This window comes from Gopherus evgoodei, chromosome 6 (assembly GCF_007399415.2).
Source record: "Gopherus evgoodei ecotype Sinaloan lineage chromosome 6, rGopEvg1_v1.p, whole genome shotgun sequence".
Lineage (NCBI taxonomy): Eukaryota > Metazoa > Chordata > Testudines > Testudinidae > Gopherus > Gopherus evgoodei.
Genome location: NC_044327.1, coordinates 47,622,954 through 47,642,603, shown reverse-complemented (window position 1 = coordinate 47,642,603; position 19,650 = coordinate 47,622,954). Strand labels below are relative to the sequence as shown.

The 19,650-nt window shown below is 48.4% G+C and overlaps 1 protein-coding gene across 7 annotated transcripts in view; it reads right to left on the bottom strand.

Moving 5' to 3' along the window:
- AOPEP (aminopeptidase O (putative)) overlaps window positions 1–19,650 on the bottom strand; it is a 350,923-nt gene that overhangs the window by 152,790 nt on the left and 178,483 nt on the right. For 5 of the 7 annotated variants that reach the window (XM_030566094.1, XM_030566099.1, XM_030566095.1 and 2 more), the window contains one exon: window positions 17,918–18,027. The exons of 1 other annotated variant lie outside the window; for it this stretch is intronic. In XM_030566094.1, coding sequence (XP_030421954.1) covers window positions 17,918–18,027 — 110 coding nt within the window. The remainder of the gene's footprint in view (window positions 1–17,917; window positions 18,028–19,650) is intronic. One more of the 7 variants, XM_030566098.1, reaches the window with a different exon arrangement.

Here is a 19,650-nt window from a genome sequence, read left to right as displayed (position 1 = left end):
CATATCCATTCCAGTTAGGTGTGTACGCGCCGCGTGCACGTTCGTTGGAGAAACTTTTACCCTAGCAACCCAGACGGGTCGGCTGGGCGCCCCCTGGAGTGGCGCCGCTATGGCGCCCCATATATATCCCAGCCGACCCGGCCACCCTTCAGTTCCTTCTTGCCGGCTACTCCGACAGTGGGGAAGGAGGGTTGGTTTGGAATGGATATGAGCAACGCATCTCGAAGAACAACAGTTACAAAGGTAAGTAACCGTCTTTTCTTCTTCGAGTGATTGCTCATATGCATTCCAGTTAGGTGATTCCCAAGCCTTACCTAGGCGGTGGGGTCGGAGCGCGATGTGGCGGTATTTAAGACTGCTACGCCGAAGGCCGCATCCTCTCTTGATTGTCTGACCAGCGCATAGTGCGCGGCGAATGTGTGGACCGACGACCAGGTCGCTGCACGGCATATCTCCTGCATAGGCACGTGCGCAAGGAAGGCCGCCGACTTCGCCTGAGCCCTCGTGGAATGTGCCGTGAGGTGGCCAGAGGGGACACGAGCTAAGTCGTAACATGCGCGAATGCATGCAGTTACCCAGGAGGAAATCCTCTGCGAGGATATAGGCTGCCCTCTCATTCGTTCCGCGATCACCACAAACAGCTGAGGGGACTTCCGAAATGGCTTTGTTCTCTCGATGTAGAAAGCCAGCGCTCTACGTACATCTAAGGAGTGTAGCTGTTGCTCCCGCTGAGAAGCGTGTGGTCTCGGGAAGAAGACAGGGAGGAAGATGTCCTGGTTGGTGTGGAAGGTGGAAACCACCTTAGGGAGGAACGCCGGGTGGGGCCACAGGTGTACCTTGTCTTTATGGAAAACGGTGTAGGGCGGGTCCGCTGTGAGAGCTCTCAGCTCGGAGACCCGCCTGGCCGATGTAATGGCCACCAGGAATGCCGTCTTCCATGACAGGTACGTGAGCGAGCAAGTTGCCAGTGGCTCAAATGGTGAGAGCGTGAGTCTGTTCAGGACCAAGTTAAGGTCCCAGGTAGGGGCAGGGTGGCGTACTGTGGGGGATAGACGTTCCAGGCCTTTAAGAAATCTGGAGACTAAGGGATGGGAGAATACGGAGCGACCTCCTTCCCCTGGCCGGAAGGCGGATATGGCCGCTAAGTGTACCTTTAAGGAGGCAGTTGTCAGGCCCTGCTGCTTAAGGTACCAGAGGTAGTCCAGGACCGTGGACATCGGAGTCTGTGTAGGGTTCACCCCTTGAGAAGCGCACCAGCAAGAGAAACGCTTCCACTTGGCCCTGTACGTTGAGCGAGTGGAGGGCTTCCTGCTGTTAAGGAGTATATGCTGGACCGGTGCGGAGCAACTGAGCTCCACTGTGCTCAGCCATGCAGGAGCCACGCCGTGAGGTGTAGCGCTTGTAGGTCCGGGTGACGAAGCGCGCCGTGATCCTGAGTAATCAGGTCTGGGTGGAGAGGAAGGGGAATTGGGTGGTCCACAGATATGTTCAGCAAGGTGGTGAACCAGTGCTGTCTGGGCCACGCAGGTGCGATCAAGATCAGATGCGCTTTGTCCCTGCGCAGCTTCAACAGGACCTTGTGCACCAGAGGGAACGGAGGGAAGGCATACAGGAGGTGGTGGGTTCACGGCAGGAGAAATGCGTCCGAGATCGACCCCGGAGAGAGACCTTGGAAGGAGCAAAACTCCTGGCACTTCCTGTTGGACCTGGTTGCAAAGAGGTCTATGCGGGGAAATCCCCACCTCTGGAAGATGGAATGGATGATATCCGGTCTGATCGACCATTCGTGGCAGAGGAAGGATCTGCTGAGGCTGTCCGCCAGCGTGTTGTCGACCCCTGGGAGAAAGGATGCCACCAGGTCTATCGACTGGGCTATACAGAAGTCCCAGAGTCGAATGGCCTCCTGACATAGGGGAGACGAACGGGTCCCCCCCTGCTTGTTGATATAATACATGGCCATTGTGTTGTCCGTGAGTACAGAAACACAGCGGCCTTGTAGGTGTCGTTGAAACGCCTGGCAGGCGAGGCGGACTGCCCTTAGCTCCCGGACGTTTATGTGGAGTGACAGCTCCTGGGGCGACCAGAGGCCCTGGGTGCGCAGGACCCCCAAGTGGGCTCCCCACCCCAGGGATGACGCATCGGTTGCTAGAGTTACCGATGGTTGCTTTGAATGGAACGGCATGCCCGCACATACTAGAGATGGGGTCAGCCACCAGTCGAGGGAGTGGAGAGGGTCGGGGGGGATCATCACTAATACATCTGGTTGGTCCCTGCTCGGTCGGAATACTGAGTGAAGCCACGTTTGGAGGGGCCTCATTCTGAGTTTGGCATGCTTCGTCACGTAAGTGCAAGCGGCCATATGGCCGAGCAGTGTGAGGCAGGTTCGAGCCGAGGTGAGTGGGGAGGCTTGCAAGCTCCGGATGATCACCCCGATCGCCTGGAAGCGAGGTTGAGGTAAGAAGGCCCTGGCTTGAACTGAGTCCAGGGTCGCGCCTATGAAGTCCAACCTCTATGTGGGTATCAGGCTGGACTTCTCAGCATTGATAAGCAGGCCCAGCTGTGAAAAGAGGTCCATAACGGCCTCGACATGCCGTCGCACCTGAGACTGGGAGGACCCTTTCAGGAGCCAGTCGTCGAGGTACGGGAAGACGTGGATTTTTCGCCGACGGAGGTGGGCAGCCACGACAGCCATGCACTTGGTGAACACCCTCGGGGCTGTCGAGAGGCCGAAGGGCAGAACTGCGAACTGGAAGTGCTGGTGTCTGACCGTGAAGCGGAGGTACTTCCTGTGTGGTGGAAAGATGGCGATATGGAAGTACGCGTCCTTCATGTCGAGGGCGGCGTACCAGTCTCCAGGATCCAGGGATGGGATAATGGTTCCCAGGGAGATCATGCGGAACTTCAACTTGAGCATCCATTTGTTGAGGCCCCTTAGGTCTAGGATGGGCCTGAGACCTCCCTTGGATTTTGGAATCAGAAAATATCGGGAGTAGAATCCCTTGCCTCTCTCGGCTAGAGGTACTTCCTCTATAGCCCCCGCAGCCAGGAGGGAATGAACCTCCTGCAGGAGGGTTTGCTCGTGAGAGGGGTCCCTGAAGAGGGACCGGGAAGTGGGGCGGGAAGGGGGAGAGGAAGCAAATTGCAGATGGTAACCCTGCTTCACTGTGCGTAGCACCCAACGGTCTATCGGGACCACGCCGGGAGGAAGTGGGAGAGGCGGTTGGAGAAGGTAGGGGAAGGATCCTGTGTTGAGACTGGTAAGTCATCCCCAGGCGCACCTTCAAAAGCCGGACTTGGGGCCCGGCTGTGGTTTGGAAGGCCCTTGGTTCTGGCCTCCCTGGGAGTTGGGTTGGCGTTTGCGTCCCCCCCGGCCACGCCGTCTATTGAGGTCCTGCCTCTGACGGGGTGGGAAGTATGGGCGCCGTGCTTGGGGCCTGAAGGGTCTACGCTGGGTGGAAGGGGTATGCATCCCCAGCGAGCGAATGATGACTCGATTGTCCTTTAAATTTTGTAATTTGGAGTCCGTCTTCTCCTAGAACAACCCTTTCCCGTCAAAGGGTAGGTCCTGGATTGTATACTGCAGTTCCGGGGGTAGTGTGGAGGCTTGAAGCCATGAGATGCGCCTCATGGTTATCCCGGACGCCAGGGTTCTGGCTGCCGAGTCAGCCGCGTCGAGGGAGGCCTGGAGGGAGGTCCTGGCCACCTTTTTACCCTCCTCCAGGAACGCGTTAAATTCTGGGCGTGAGTCCTGGGGAAGCAGTTCGGCGAACTTTCCCACCTCCGTCCAGATGTTGTGGTTATAGCGTCCCAGTAGGGCCTGCTGGTTGGCCACCCGGAGTTGCAAAGCCCCCGCCGAGTATACCTTGCGACCCATGAGGTCCATCCGTTTTGCCTCCTTGGACTTGGGGGCCGGTGCCTGCTGGCCATGCCGTTCCCTGTCATTAACCAATTGGGCCACTAGGGAGGAGGGAGGAGGGTGAACATATAGGTACTCGTACCCCCGAGAGGGTACTATGTACTTCCTCTCCACCCCTTTAGCTGTCGGCGGGATGGAGGCTGGCGATTGCCATAGGTTCTCGGCAGTGGACTGAATGGTCCTTATGAACAGGAGGGCTACCCGGGTAGGAGCATCGGCCGAGAGGATGCTCACTATCGGGTCCTCCACCTCTGCGACCTCCTCGACCGGGAGGTTGATATTAAGAGCCACTCGACGGAGGAGGTCCTGGTGGGCCTTGAGGTCTATCGGTGGAGGCCCCGATGCCAACGACCCGGCCACTGCCTCATCTGGTGAGGAAGAGGAGGAGGATACCCCGGGGATAAGGGTCTCCTGTACGGCCTCTTGCTCTCGACCCGGTTCCTGCTCCCGTTGTCCCGGGGAGTGCGTGGGCGACTGTCTGTTCGACTCAACCACCGGGGGGCAGGAAACAGTGGCCTCTGGTACCCGATGCTCTGAGGCGGTGGGACGTATCTGAGGCACGGGGGCGCCCTGGGCCTGATGGTAAGCCCAGGGTGTCCAAAAACCCCACTGTTGGGCACCCGAGTCCTGTGGTCGGGGGTCTTGGAACACACTCAGCAGTGCCTCGGGGTCCTGGTCCCCATAGTAACTGCCCACCTTGGAGGATGCCGACGTGCCCCTTGATGGTCACGGTGGTGCTGCAAAAGCCGGTGCCGTGGTACCGACCGACCTCACACCTCTGGACAACGGTGACCGGTGCTGGCATCGGTGCTGGGATCGAGACCGGGACCTGCGACTGGCTCGGTGCCGGGAGGTCGACCGGGATCGCGAGCGCTGTTGCCTAGATCTGCTCCTGGAGGTGCGGCGCCCACCTCGGTGCTGAGAGCTGGAGCGGTGTCGGGAGTACCGAGTTGACCCTCGGGAAGCAGACCGGCGCCGGGAGCCCGACCGGTGCCGAGAGCGTGAGCGGTACCGGGGTGAGCGGTGCCGAGGCGACCGGTGCCGGGAGTCTGAGTGGTACCAGGGTGATCGGTGCCGGGAGCTCGACCGGTGCCGGGAGTCTGAGCGGTGCCGAGGCGATCGGTGCGGGGATCGTGATCGATGCCTTGAGCCTGAGTGGCGCCTTGATGTGGAGCGTCCACGGGACCGCGATCTGGAGCAGTGCCGGCCTGTTACACTGACTGAAGCTGGTCTGGTCAGGGTCGGTTTGCCCACAGAGCAGAGAACCCGCACCGGCGGTGCCGGGGGTAAGGGCATCGGTGCCTCGGTGATCCCAATTAGCTCCCTCGCCGCTGCGAATGTTTCTGGGGTAGAGGGAGAGGCGAGCTCCACCACGGTGTGTATCGGGGAGCTGCCAGGTGCCGGACTCGACGGCCCGCGCGGGGTCGGAGTCAACGGTACCGGCTTCGGAGGTGCCGCGGCAGGTATCGGTGCTGGGCGATCCACCTTCTGCGCAGGGTCTGACTGCGGGATGGCTGAAGGCGAGATGATCTGTGCCTTTGCAGCCTTTGGCCTCGGGGAGAGGGAGCGGCTCTGGGCCGGTTTCGGTGCCGGCTTCTTGGTGGTGGCACTCGGTGTGGCGGTGCTCTTGCTCACCGGCTGACTTGCGCTCGGTGCCGAGGGCAAGGGTGTCAGGGCCGCTTCCATGAGGAGCTATCACAGTCTAATGTCGCGCTCCTTCTTGGTCCTCGGCTTGAAGGACTTACAGATCGCGCACTTGGATGATAAGTGCGACTCCCCTAGGCACTTCAAGCATGAGTCGTGGGGGTCTCCCACGGGCATGGGCTTGTGACAAGCCGAGCACTGCTTGAAGCCCGATGAGCCGGGCATGGGCTCCGGCTCCCGGTGCGGGGGGACCCTGATCCCCTCGCTACCACTACTAACTAAACTAACACACTATATAACTTACTAACTAAGAACTATATATCTATATATGTACAATAACGACTATAACTACTATATACAACGGTAGCAAAACGAGCTGCTAGGGCGTGTGGAGGTCAGCGAAGCCGCGCTTCACAGTTCCAACGACCGACACGGGCGGTAAGAAGGAACTGAAGGGTGGCCGGGTCGGCTGGGATATATATGGGGCACCATAGCGGCGCCACTCCAGGGGGCGCCCAGCCGACCCGTCTGGGTTGCTAGGGTAAAAGTTTCTCCGACGAACGTGCACGCGGCGCGTACACACCTAACTGGAATGCATATGAGCAATCACTCGAAGAAGAACTGCTGTACGCCCAATTCATCAGAGGAGAAAGGAAAGAGGGAGAATAAAAGAAACGCTTTAAAGACATCCTCAAGATAAACATCAAGAGATGTGGCATTGACATCACACACTGGGAGACAGCAGCCCAGGACAGGGATAACTGGCAAAGACTTGTCAGAGAGGGAACATTCATTTTTGAGGAAAATCGCCTTGCCCTGGTTGCAGGAAAATGCCAGAAAAGACAGATAACCGTCATGCAGCAATTGCGGCCCAATCCTGACTTCCAACACCACCTGCAATGTCTGCCAATGAGTCTGTGGCTCAAAATCAGACTCCTCAGTCATTGAAGGACCCTTAAAAAATAAATACCTGTGAAAGAGATCATCCCTGACCTCGTGGGATCGCCGACACAGACACGTGTGTGATAAAATAACTTAAATAGATTAGACTAACCAATGGCTACTACTAGATAGGTGGTCAAAATTAACTCAGTTTATTACTGCCCAGGGATCCCTGCAATAACCACCCCATCATGTTGCCATGAGTGGCAAACTTCTGCAACCATCTGCTGTGGGTTTAAAGTGTGGATTTTCATATTATTCATATTCACAGCCTTGATAAGTGCCATGTATACTAAAAACAACAGACTATACCTGAAATTTCCAGCAGCCTCCTTGTTACATTAGCAGGTAGTGTAATCATACTTGAATAAGAGTTCTCTTTCACACACACAACTCGGGATTTCATTCTGATTGATCCTTCAAACACACACAAAACCCCCACAAAATGCCATTTTGGTCTGCAGTCATGGAAATGGTTGCAATATCACAATTCTGTAGACTACTGATGAGTCAAGTAAGAGGAGATGAAATACAATTGAGAAAGGACTTGCGTGAATATAAAGGTCTCATCACTTTTAGCTTTTTGAAAATACTAATAAAAACAGACAAAAGTGACAATTGGATGGAACTTAATTAGATTTTCAAAGCAATTTTCACGAACATCCTCCTCTATGCAGGTGATGCACAGATCTGCCTCTCTGACCCTGAATTCTCCCCCTTCAATCAGACTTGCATCTTTGACTGCCTTTGAATGACATCTCTTCTTTGATGTCTTACTGCAAACTTAAACTCAACATGATGAAAAACATAACTTCTGATCTCCCTTTCCTCTTCTGCCCATTCAACACTGACAGCTCCACCATACTCTGTTATCATGGATAAGTCAATGAAAATGCTTGCCTGGTACACATCTGCAGCCAAAAAGGCAAATAGGGTGCTTAGATTATCTCAGTCTAAACCTAATGGGTCTAAGTTTGGTCATCACAATTTAAGAAATATGTAGTGAAGACTGAAAAGATCTGAAGATAAAAAAGCTATAGGCATTGTAGGACTTACATATAATGAGTTATAATTGCAAAAGCTAGAATTATTAATACAAAAATAAGTCAGTGGGGACTTCACTAAGGTATCCAATTTATGCTGGTAGGATGGCATTATGAAATCTGATTAGTTCCTCCTTTGACCCTGTTTTATACATCAAGATTAAGAAGAAACCTGAACCTGAAAAGCAGCACTTTTAGAACCAATGAAATTAAATACTTCTCACACACTGTAGTTTACCAGGGGAATTTGCTGATGCAGGAGGTTATTCAGACTAATTCTGTGTCTGGATATAATAAAGGACAGGATAATTGCATGACTACTAGTATTATTCTGTAGCTATACAAGTTAGAGGTAAGCATACTAAGATTTTATGCTTGAAGATGCAAGAGAACAGTACTCTATATTGGCTAATGATTAAATTCCAGTTTTAGGAGTACTGCCAAGGGTGGCATGCCACGGTGGCCAAGCTACTGCACATTGAGATTCTGCAACAACCACAAATGGGATCACAGCTGTTTTAAGGGATCTAAAGACCATGTTGCAAAGTTCTCAATCAATTTTTTAATTTTTAATTCCCTTCTCCAAATTAATTGGCAGGTAATCAGACTGAGGATTTTGTTTTGGCCAATTACAGAGATAGTGACAACCTGTAAAATTTAGATCCTGATCCTGGTTCCAGTTTTATCTCTGAAATGTCCAATGATGTTCTATGTTTTAGAAGTTTTTCAGTGTGAAAGTGCCACTTTAACAACGAGAGGAAAAGAAAAGGAAAAGAATGGTTACTTATTTTATAACTGTGGTTCTTTAAAATGTTGCAGTCAGTGTGGATTTATGGTTAATGATTGATTGTCTGTAAGAAATCCACCAGGTTGTTGCTGACTCCTGGAAGGTGAAATCACATTGGTCCCTTCTGACCTTAAAGTCTATGAGTCTATTCCATGCTAGTGACACCACATCCATATCTTGATAGCTTCTTGGCACATGGGGTAATGATCAGGTTTCTCCTTGCTTGTTAAAATAGTACATTTTAGATGTATTTTCTGTCAAGATCTGCATTGTGGAATTTCATAGAACAAAGATAAATGTCATGCATGGAAGCCTGATAGCTCGGAGCTCCACGATGGTTGTGTCAAATTTCATATCATTCTGTAACTAAGTCCCTTGCATCTGGAGATGGTGCATATGGGTTCCCCAACTGGTTACTAACGCATCCATGATTAATGTAATTATGGGAGGAGGGGCAGAGAATGGTATTCCTCTTTATACATTCTTGGGGTCTAGCTACCAGTTCAGTTCCAAGATGACATATGGTGGGACTATGACCTTATTATTCATCTGATGTCTTGATGTGGAATAGACTGACCTCAGCCAGTGTTACAGAGGCCATGAATGAAGTCTGGCAAGTGATGTCACATTTGTGCATGCTGACATGTGACCTAGGATTCCAAGGCAAGTCCATACTGCCATGGTTGGATCTGATATTATTTAGTTCAGTATTGATTGCAGCGACAGGGATGTGTCCTCAAGTAGCTATACTTCTGCTGACCAGGAGTTGATCATGGCTCTTATTAATTCTATTATCTCTCATGGAGTGAAAGATGACTTCTTATAGTTCACCAAGAGGAACAGCTGGGCAAACATGGAGAGGATGTATTTCAGGGGTGTAGTGGTCTCCTGCCTCTGATCAGCCAGTTGCCTAGATACAAATGTTGTGGATGCCTCTCCTCCTTAGGTATGCCATTTTATCTCACCATTTGTGGAGAGTCTGAATGACAGTACATTATACTGGCAATGGTTGGGCCCTACTGTGAACCTCTGGTATTTCCTGTGGGTTGAGTGAATGAAAATACACATCCTATTAGGCAAGAGCTAGGAATCAGTCCTGAGCCTGAAGGGATGGAATAATGGAGGCAAGGATTACCATCTGAATCTGAGACAGCATATGCATTTGTTCAGTCTTCCCAGGTCTATGATAGGATGAAGACCCTCTTTCTTTTTCAGAATATGGAAATATCAGGACCAGAAGTATCTTCCCCTCTAATCTTGCAGTACCTCATCTGTGGCTTCTAGATGAAGCAACAAGGCAAATTCGGTTTGTAGAAAAGTATTCCTGAAAAGGGATGATTGAGGGGCAAGGATTGGAATTGGATGGGATAGCTATGAACGATGATCTCTAACATCCATCTGTCAGATGTGATGGAAGACCAAGCCTAGTGGAAGTGGACAAGGTGATTTCCAAAGAATATATTCTGTCCTAGACTGACTTGGGTATGGCTCCCAACAATCCTATCAAATCTGCTGTCTTGCAGCAGGTGAGGAGTGTGATACTGAGAAGGAGGAAGACCAGGATACTTTATAAAGCTGATACTTGTAAGACTTACAATATGGGTCTGGCATGCAAATGCCCAAGGAGCACAGGGTGGCCCTCAAATCTTTAATGGAATGTAGAGTATTTGCTAAATATTCAATTATTTTGAAGGGCAGGTATTGCAGCTTGTATTGCAGCTTGCATCTCCTTGGGGATGCCTGACCCTCCTACCTAGCCATGAGGCTCTTTGCACTGTTATAGCTCTAGCCATGCATCTGACTAGTGTCTGAGGTGTCCATGGCCACCTGCAGAGCAGTTTTAGCTACTAAATGGTCCTCACTGATTATGTCCTGCCCCATGTTAAAATGTTGTACTTATACAGAGTTCCAGGGATGTGGAGGAGTAAGCTTTCCTTCCAGAAAGGTCAATTTTATTTTTTTCCCTTTCTCCCTTGGGTTGCTCTTGTTGGAGCTAGATTTCTCCTGCACTGCAGAGTCAACTCACAAGCCCAGGTTGGATTGAACATAAAAATGTTCAAATCCTTTCTGTGGGACTTGGTACCGTTTTACAAACCTTTTTGCTATGGCAGGAATGGTGGTAGGTGTCTGCCAAGAAGGCTTTAGCAGGGTTGAGTATCCCTTTTTATTGGGAGAGCAATTCCATCAGGATCCAATGCAGTCAGGATATCAAATAATTTATGAGACTTCTCCTGTATCACTGAAGACTGAATGTTCAAATGTCTGCTGTCCTCATTAACAGCTCCTGGAAAGCTAACTACTGCTTCATCTGGCTACAGTGAAGTGAAGTTCTTGGGAGGCGAAGGGGTTGGTGCTGCTGTCCCAACACTATGTCTGATGATGCCCAACATTCCTCCTTGCCCAATGTCAGTGGTCTGTCTAGGGATGTTGCTGGAGAATGTGTGAAGTGAGAAGGGGATCAACTTCCTGGAAGCCTGAGATGACAGTTTTCAATATGCCTTCAATAGGGCCATGGTGGCAAGCTGTAAAGGTATGGTTGGCTTGCATGGTGGTGGCCAGTCCATTGCCAGTCAAAGTAAAGCTGTAACAGAGCCCTTGAAAGAAGAGATTCCAGGTCTTTCCACTAGGTCCCTGATGACCTTGAGGGAGATGGATTTCTGCTTGATGATGGTCAGAAAATGTGACCTGGTGACAGGAAAGAGGAATACACATTCTCCCAAGTCAGTACCAAGGCACATGGTGTTCTCAGTATTGGGTTCTGTTCCAGTGCTGGCAGTGGTCTCAGTGCCAGGTTCATCATTTGGATATATGTGGTTCCTCCAATAGGGTGTTTGCCAGTACCATGAGTGACTCTAATGGAGTTCAATCAGTTTCTGCATGGCCATCATTGCTCATGGAGTTGGTTCCGGAAGCATGTTTTGCCAATACTGCAAGTATAACCAATTCCACTTCACTAGCTCTTATTTTTATATTGTGCATAGTGGGCTTATTCTTCAAGGTTTGCTTTGGCCTCTCTTTGAGGGATGACACCATGCTGTGCCTAGAGTCTCAGCTCCTATCCTCAGAATATCCCCTATCAGCACTGAACTTCATTGCCATGGGTGTCAGTGTTCCCAGTATGGGGCTGGGGTATAGATCCCGAGTTCTTTTCTCAGCATTGAGGGTCTGTCAGCACCAGCTTTCAGTGTCACATGCTGCAGGAGGGGGCATTCATGGACATTGATTTCTTTGGTACCTGATCAGTCTCAATATTTGCTTAGTCAGGGTTCGTGGAACTTCTGATAGACATCTTTGATTAAAAGGAGAGACATATCATGCACCAGTCTGGCATGTGGCTTTTGCCCAGACAGAACCAGCATCTGGTGTGGTTGTCAGTTAGCAGGATCAAGCTTTGCATGATGGACAGGGCTTGAAGCCTGCATATCAGAAGGGAGTGCCGAACACTTAACCATGTGGTACAGGTGGGTAAGTACATGGGGAATGTATGTTTTTTAGGGTAGGAGTGACTTCAAATTCATCACATTAGAGGTTTTGAAGCAAAATCAGTGAGGCAGATGACAATCCAGTAGAAGAATCTGCTCAGGGCTGGCCCACAACATTTTGGCACCTGAGGCAGGGAGCTCAAATGATGCCCCATGCCCCCTCGCTTGGGTCAAAACTTTGAAAGGTCTCAATTCTGCCTTCTTCCTGTTCTACCCTTCTCATGGTACTGCTCTGCTATCTACCCCAATAAAGGAGAACTAACAACTTAAAATGCCCTGTTCAAAAATGTTAAGTAACACTTGACTTTCAAATGCCTTTGAACAGCAAATACGATTTTTCTTGTCTGCATAGTAAGCACTGGCATTTTTATCTGTTTGAATAATCAAAGTGGTGCTTTCTGTGCCTTCTTGACTGCAAAGACTTGAACTGCTTTCTGTTGAAGGTCCACAGTCTGGGCCAGCTCATGCTCTACTGAGATAGTTGTAAGGCTGACCAGCCTCTCTTGTGCCATTGTGGAGCATAGGTGTGTTTTTATTAACATCAGCTTGGAGAAGCTGCGTTCTCCACTGGTAACTGTTACAGAAATTGTTAGAAGTATGTGCAGAGCAACAAAAGCATTTGGAAAGAGGGTGGTCATCTTATTTGTGCACATATATTCCAGAACAGCGTTTGGAGTTAATCCTGCTGAAATGTATCTTGAAAGGGCTTTCAGCTCATCACCTAAATCACTCACATCAATATCGCACGTCATCAGATGTCAACACTGTCTCTAGTGCCCTGCATTGCTGGTGTAGGTCTTCTTCAGGTATAGTGAGGAGTTTTGGAATATCATACAACATCCCAAATATACTGCTGTGTTCCTTGAGCTGCATGAAACGTTCTTCAACTGACTGTATCGCACAATCTAGAACTTGTTAAATAATTCATCTTTGAATTGTTGTTTGGGGTCTCTTCTGGGATTACCCCATGCCTTGTAATCAAAATGTCTTCTTCGGTGACTCTTGTATTCTTGAACGGGTGGAAAATAGCTTCAGTGTGAAGTTCTTCTGCCAACTTCTGTGCATTCTTCAGAACGTTTTGAAATCCCTCATCTGACCAGGAAAACTGTAAGTATGACTTTGCTTTGTCCAGTTGTTCCATTGCTCCAGATATATCAAGGTCAACACCTTGGAGTCTCTTGCTTACAACATTTATTTCAAACAATATATCATGCCACAACACTAAGCCACTCAGAAATTTGAAGTTATTTAGGTATTTACGTAATTTGAAGTTGTTTCTGGTGATTGCATTTCCCTCTGCCACTGTTCTTCCATGAACAGTTCCTGTCATAGCATTATCCTCCATAATGGCCACTGGTGTTTGATAGGCTTTATCGCCTCCACTCGACTTTCCCATTATGTGGCAGTCAGTGGTTTCAGTGTCAGAGAGGATGTTCCCAGATGTTGCTTCAAAATTTTCCATCGATGAGTTGATGCAAAGAAAAATATATAGATGCTTTGAATTACATTAAAAAATTCAGCAGCCTCACTAGAAGCTACTGCTGCATCACTGACCACCAAGTTCAATGAATGAGAACTGCATGGGAAAAAAAAAAAAGCTCGATGGTTTAACTCTCGGATCCATGTCTGCACTCCTCTGTTTTTTCCTGTCATGTTGGCACCATTATCATATTCCTGACCTCTCATGTCAGCTATCGTAATTCCCATATTTTCCAGCTTTTTAAGAAGCACATGTGTCATACCAGCTCCTGTATTATCATCAATGTCAATAAATTCTAGAAAATGCTCTCTAACAGTCACCATTGCAAGGACATTTTCACCAGGTTCTGTTGTTACAAAACACACCATTAGAGTCATTTGTTCCATATGGCTGTCAGATGTGCAGTCCAGACTAACAGAATAATATTCTGCTGACTTCAGATCTGCCACAATCTTCTGTTTGACTTTTGTTGCCAGGAACTGTATGGTTTCATTTTGAATTGTTCTTCCAAGATAGTGGTGTGTGTACATTCTTGGGTGGTGACTCTTCTTAGATGTTCCTGGAATACAGCATCAAACTCAGCCATCAGCTCCACAATTTTAAGGAAATTTCCACAGTTTGGCATGTACAGATGATCTGAAGTGCCACGCAGTGCTAGGTTTTGGGTAGCAAGCATTCTCACAATGGCAATGAGCTTTTTCAGAACATTTTGCTAGTAAAGAGACTCTGATGCAATCTTCTCTGGATGCTGATCATCTCTGGTGGCCTTTAACCTTAGTCTCAACTCAAGTTCTTTCCACCTATGGAATGCTCTCTGGTGATTTGCTTCCTTCTCATGGCATGCCAGACTTCTAGACAGATTTTTCAGTCCTTTGTTCCTGTAGAACCCAATGTGGCTGGAACATTAGACTGGAAGAGTTTGCATAAAAACAGTATGCAGCATTCTGGGTTTTTGAGTACATAAGCCATGAACTCTCCAATTTGTCACCATTTTCATTGTCTTTGGGGAACATGACGTTTTTCACTTGCTGTGGCCCATGCAGTACAAGAAAGTCCCTCAGGCTACTGCTCAAGTGGGTCCACAGTCCTGGATCATCTAGACTTAAGGAATTAAACACAGCAACAGCTGTTTCTTGTGCCTCTACCACACTATTCTCTGATCTACACTTTTCTTCAGGAATGTGCATGGTTATATCCATTTGAGATGGAGATATGTATGCTGCAGTGCTGCCAAGTCACCTGCACTCTGACTAACTGGAAGATCAGGCATCTCCTCACCACTCACATCCTCACTGGGGCTGGAAGGCTCACTGTGAACATTTGTGTCTATGTATCTCAGGAGAACTCCTTCCTGCTTAGATAGAAAAGCTTCCTTTGCTTCCTTTCTTTTTCTGAATGCTGTCCCAGAGAGGTGTTTTCTTCTGTCACTCATGACTGCTGTTCTGTGCCAGCTACAGTGACTCTCAACACTCATCTGAAGGGGACAAATAAGCAGGTTGGTAGCAGGGCCTGAATGAGGGAAGATATCAGCGTCTTAAGGGCCTAACTGGCTCCTGCTACTTCAGTTGACTGCCTGTTCTCCTCAAGTGGATTCAGGAAAGCAGCAGGAAACAGGAAGCTCCCTGAGAATCTGGTGTTAATCAGTCCAGGCTCCTGGGGGTGCTAGAGAGATACATAAGAGACTCCTACTCCTCTCTCTCCCTGAAGCTCCTGCTTCCCTCTCACCTTTTCTCCTGCCTGCCTGGTATGTCTCTTGTGCCCTCCTTCCTCCAGCACAGCACTCCATCATCTCTGTGCATCTAGAGCAGAGAGATACATATGCACCAGCAGCAGACACAATTTTCTACACTCTAGGTCCTAGTGGCGCCCCCACCATAGTCTGGCAGCTGAGGTGGCCGCCTCAGTTCGCCTCATGGTAAGGCCAGCTAACGCAAAAGAGCAGCAGGTTGGATACTGCTGGATTTCATCTCAATATCATGGGAAGCAAGAGGGAACTGGGGGGTTGCGGTCACTCTCTATTATGTCATCACACAGGAGCAAGAGGAAGCACAGGGCACATGCAAGTGTCAAAAGACTCTGATCTTGCATGCATACGTCACATGCACACTTACAGTGGGATCTACACAGACATACTTAAAGAAAGGGACAATACAGAATAAACAATAAAAAAAAAATGGAGACCTTCTCCAGGATATACAGTAAGCACTAAAATGAAGCGGATTCTAGCCCACAAAAGCTTATGCCCAAATAAATTTGTGCCACAAGGACTCCTTGTTGTTTTTTTTTTAAGTGTCCTTGACAGCAGTTAAAATGAGCCATAGAAATCAAAGAGACAGGAATGATCACCAGACAATGAGTTGCCTTTATGGCACCTACTCTGTATCATGTAATAGTGACAGAGTCTGTGAGGAGAAATGATTAATGATTGTTTCACATTTATATGGGAATACCACTGTGTGAAATGCAAGCAGAATGGAAGATACAGAGAGATTGGGATATCCGGAGGGGGGAAGGGGAGCAGAGGGCAAAATTAGAAGATAAATAAACTCTTCTCAGTGTCAAATGGGAGACAGCATTTTGGCCCTACAAAAACAAATTGGTTGGCTACACTACACATGTACGCCCACACACACGTTTTTAAAAAGCAACAATTGTATAATTAATGTCAAACAAGGCAAACATGATTCCTCAACACTGAAACAAAGGAAAGCAAATGTCCAGATAAGCCACCTATCACCAGAAGCCAGGTTCCTAATCTAAAAATATAAACTGGTAATCAGCAGTTGTGTTGGTAGCAGATGTATGGTAGCTAGTGATAAGGCTTGCTTTTGTGTTTGTACCTATCATCAAGCTGCATACTTATAACTTGTCTGACCCTGCTTACAAGTCTGATGTACGATTCATCAATAAGCATCAAAGCAGCTATTAAAAAGAGTAGAGTTATGCAGAGCTGGAACATAACAGTGACTGGGACAACATGAGTTCATAAGGTAGAACTTTATCTGGTTCTTGTGAACTGCAGGAGTCCAAGAGGGAAAACCTTTCAGACCCTAGTAAAAGGTGTGTTGTTAACAATATTCTGAATCATATCCTACAAGCTTATATGTGGGGCAGCATAGGGCTAATTGGAGGTGGAACTGGCAAGCCTTATTTCTTGGGTACAGGATGTGGTGAGAAAAGCTGCGCACTGTGGAAAAGTTAGACAACTCCTCCGGTTATCCCAAGGGAAAAGAACATCGCAAACCCCCAAGAAACCCATTGCAACAACCCCACTGTTTTTGTGCCATTATTAGTGAGGCAAGAGCCCCCTTCTTTGACATGTCCGTTGTTAGCGTCAATGCCTGGGACAAACCCCCCAAAATCTCAGTTATTACCTTGCAAAGGCTAGATAGATAGATAGATAGCATTGTCCTTTGTTTTTTAAGACTTTATTCAGCCTTTGAGTTAGATCAGTGGTTTTCAAACCGTGGGTCGCGACCCAGTCACTGAGTTGCGATGGCTCTGGTCAGCACCGCTGACCAGGGTGTCAAAAGTCCCATCAGTGGCGTTGCCTGGCTAAGACAGGCTAGTCCCAACCTGTTCCGACACCACGCTGTGCCAAGCGACCAGCAGCAGGTCCAGCTCCTAAATGGAGGGTTGGGGGGTGCACGCATGGGGCTCTGTGTACTGCCAAAGCCCCAAGCACCAGCTCCGCACACACAGTCCCCAGCCAATGGGCGCTGTGGGGGGCGGTGCCTGCAGGCGAGAGCTGCATAGAGCCGCTTGCCCGCCTCCACCTAGGAGCCGGACACGCTGCTTGCCACTTCCAGGGTGCAGCGGAGTCCGCAGGGCGAGGACAGGCAGAAAACCTGCCTCTGCACCCCCGCTGCGCAGCTGACCAGGAGACGCCCGAGGTAAGCTGTGCCCCAATCCCCTGCCCCAGCTCTGAGACCCCCCCCAACCCTGAGCCCCTTCCTGCACCCCAAACTCCTCATCCCTGGCCCCAGCCCAGAGCCCTGACCCCCTCCCACACCCAACCCTCTGCCCCAGCCCAAAGCCCCCTCCCACACCCTGAATCCCTCATTCCCAGCTCCACCCTGCAGCCCTCACCCCCACACTCCAACCCTCTGCCCCAGCCCTGAGTCCCTCCCACACCCAAACTCCCTAAGCCCCAGCTCCGTTGGGTCACAGGCATCAATAATTTTCTTCAACTGGGTTACAAGAAAAAAAGTTTGAAAACAACTGAGTTAGATACCATACCTCATCTTTGTGCTTGTCTTCAACCAAAATATAAAGCAACTATTATGGCTTCAAACAAGGAACTTTGTTCAGGAAATGACCTCTTGCTATTTTCCTGAACAGAAACACTTATAAAATGTTTAGAAACATTTAATATCAAACACAAACCCACATTTTTGAAGCCTTTAAAAAAAATTCACATAATGCAGAAGATGTGAAACCTAGTTTAATTTAATTAGGGTATCTTTTTTCTTCAGAAGAAAATAAGGAAATGCAGTAGATGTAATCAGATGATTTGGAGGTATTTCCTTTGGAGGTAAATGGATGGATTCAGGGGGGAAGATGGGCAGGAGGGAGAGAGAGAACATGCGTGCAAAGGAAAAGAATATGTCATTATATTTTTACCTTAATACTTGCAGCTCTTCTTCAGAGTTCTGCACCTCATCTCTGAGCCGTCGCCAGCGCAGCAAAGCTTTCAACTCCTGCTGCTCTCTTGCTTCATCATGTGGCAGCTGCTTAGTATATAAATATGTAGTTCATTGTTTGTTGTTTTCCCCAATGGTCAATAATTTTCTGATGGAAAGACTTGTTTTGTTTCTCTTTAAGATGTAGGAGGAGCAGAGGATGGCACAAACATCTGCACCCTTGTTGAAAAATGCAAGCTTTACAAAGGGTTAAGACCAGCACAGGGAAAACAGGAGCCTCGCTGGGAGCATCAAATCAATAGTCAGTTAAATATTTCTGCCTGAGGAGGGAGATAGGCAGGTTGTTTTCCCCTCAGAGATTGGCAATAAGTGAACTGGACATACAGTACAGATACCTGGCATATCAGTTCTGGCTGCATCTTTATTCTTCCCAGCCTTGAAAGTAGAAAGCTGTTTTGTGTCCTGATTTCACTCATCTTCCCTACTATTTCTGCTATGCTGGTGTAAGCTCCCTGTTGTATTTCTCCCCCTACCAAAAGCATATTTACAGTGATGGTTGCTAATTAAATATATGTCAATTTGTTGGGTATAAATGAACTAACTTCTGATTTCTCCTTATGGAAATAAAATTTGGCATTCCCTTGAAGTACACTACTACTTCAGTCTGAGCTGCAGTTACTATGATGTAATATAGAGTATATTTATAACCTCATTAATATACAGCAACAAAATTACCCAATGATTAAAAAATAAATACTTTTTATAGCCTTGTATTAGGAATAAAATCATCCAGTTGTGATTTTTGTTGGCCATTCCTTGCCAGTTCCGCAAGATTTGCTACAGAGCAAATGCTTTCAGCTGGCTCAAAATAGAGTAGAGGTAATGAATAGAAGCAGCTTGTAACAGAGGAGTGATAGTAAGATGGGGATCAGAGAAGAGTTTGAGGATGGGAAGGGAGGGAAGGCAGTTAGGCAGGGGCTGCATCTTCTTCTCTTTCTCCAGAAATCTGGATGTGGTGGTGGTAATGATTTTATATAGTGCCATATATGTGCCTGGTACTTCACAAAACAAACAAAAATAGAGTCCCAGCCCAGAAGAGTTCTTGGACATGGATGGACTCCTGTACCCACATGGTGCTGTTGACTTCAGTGATGCTCAGATATGGGAAAGATGATTAGATGGGTGGAAAAGACAAAAAAAAGCAATGGATTGGGAGAAATGGGGCAATTTTGAGTAGTAGGTCTTTGGGTGGATGATCATTGAGACAATATATTTGAGTTCTTATATGATATGACCTATACCTTTGAAAAGGTTCATGTTCAGTGTGGATAGGTGTAGAAAAGACGGTTACTCACCTTTGTAACTGTTGTTCTTCGAGATGTGTTGCTCATATCCATTCCAGTTAGGTGTACGCGCCGCGCGTGCACATTCGTCGGAAAACTTTTACCCTAGCAACTCAGTGGGCCGGCAGGTCGCCCCCTAGAGTGGCGCCACCATGGCGCTCCATATATACTCCTGCCGGCCCACCCGCTCCTCAGTTCCTTCTTGCCGGCTACTCCGACAGTGGGGAAGGAGGGCGAGTGCGGAATGGATATGAGCAACACATCTCGAAGAACAACAGTTACAAAGGTGAGTAACCGTCTTTTCTTCTTCGAGTGATTGCTCATATCCATTCCAGTTAGGTGAATCCCAAGCCTTACAAAGGCGGTGGGG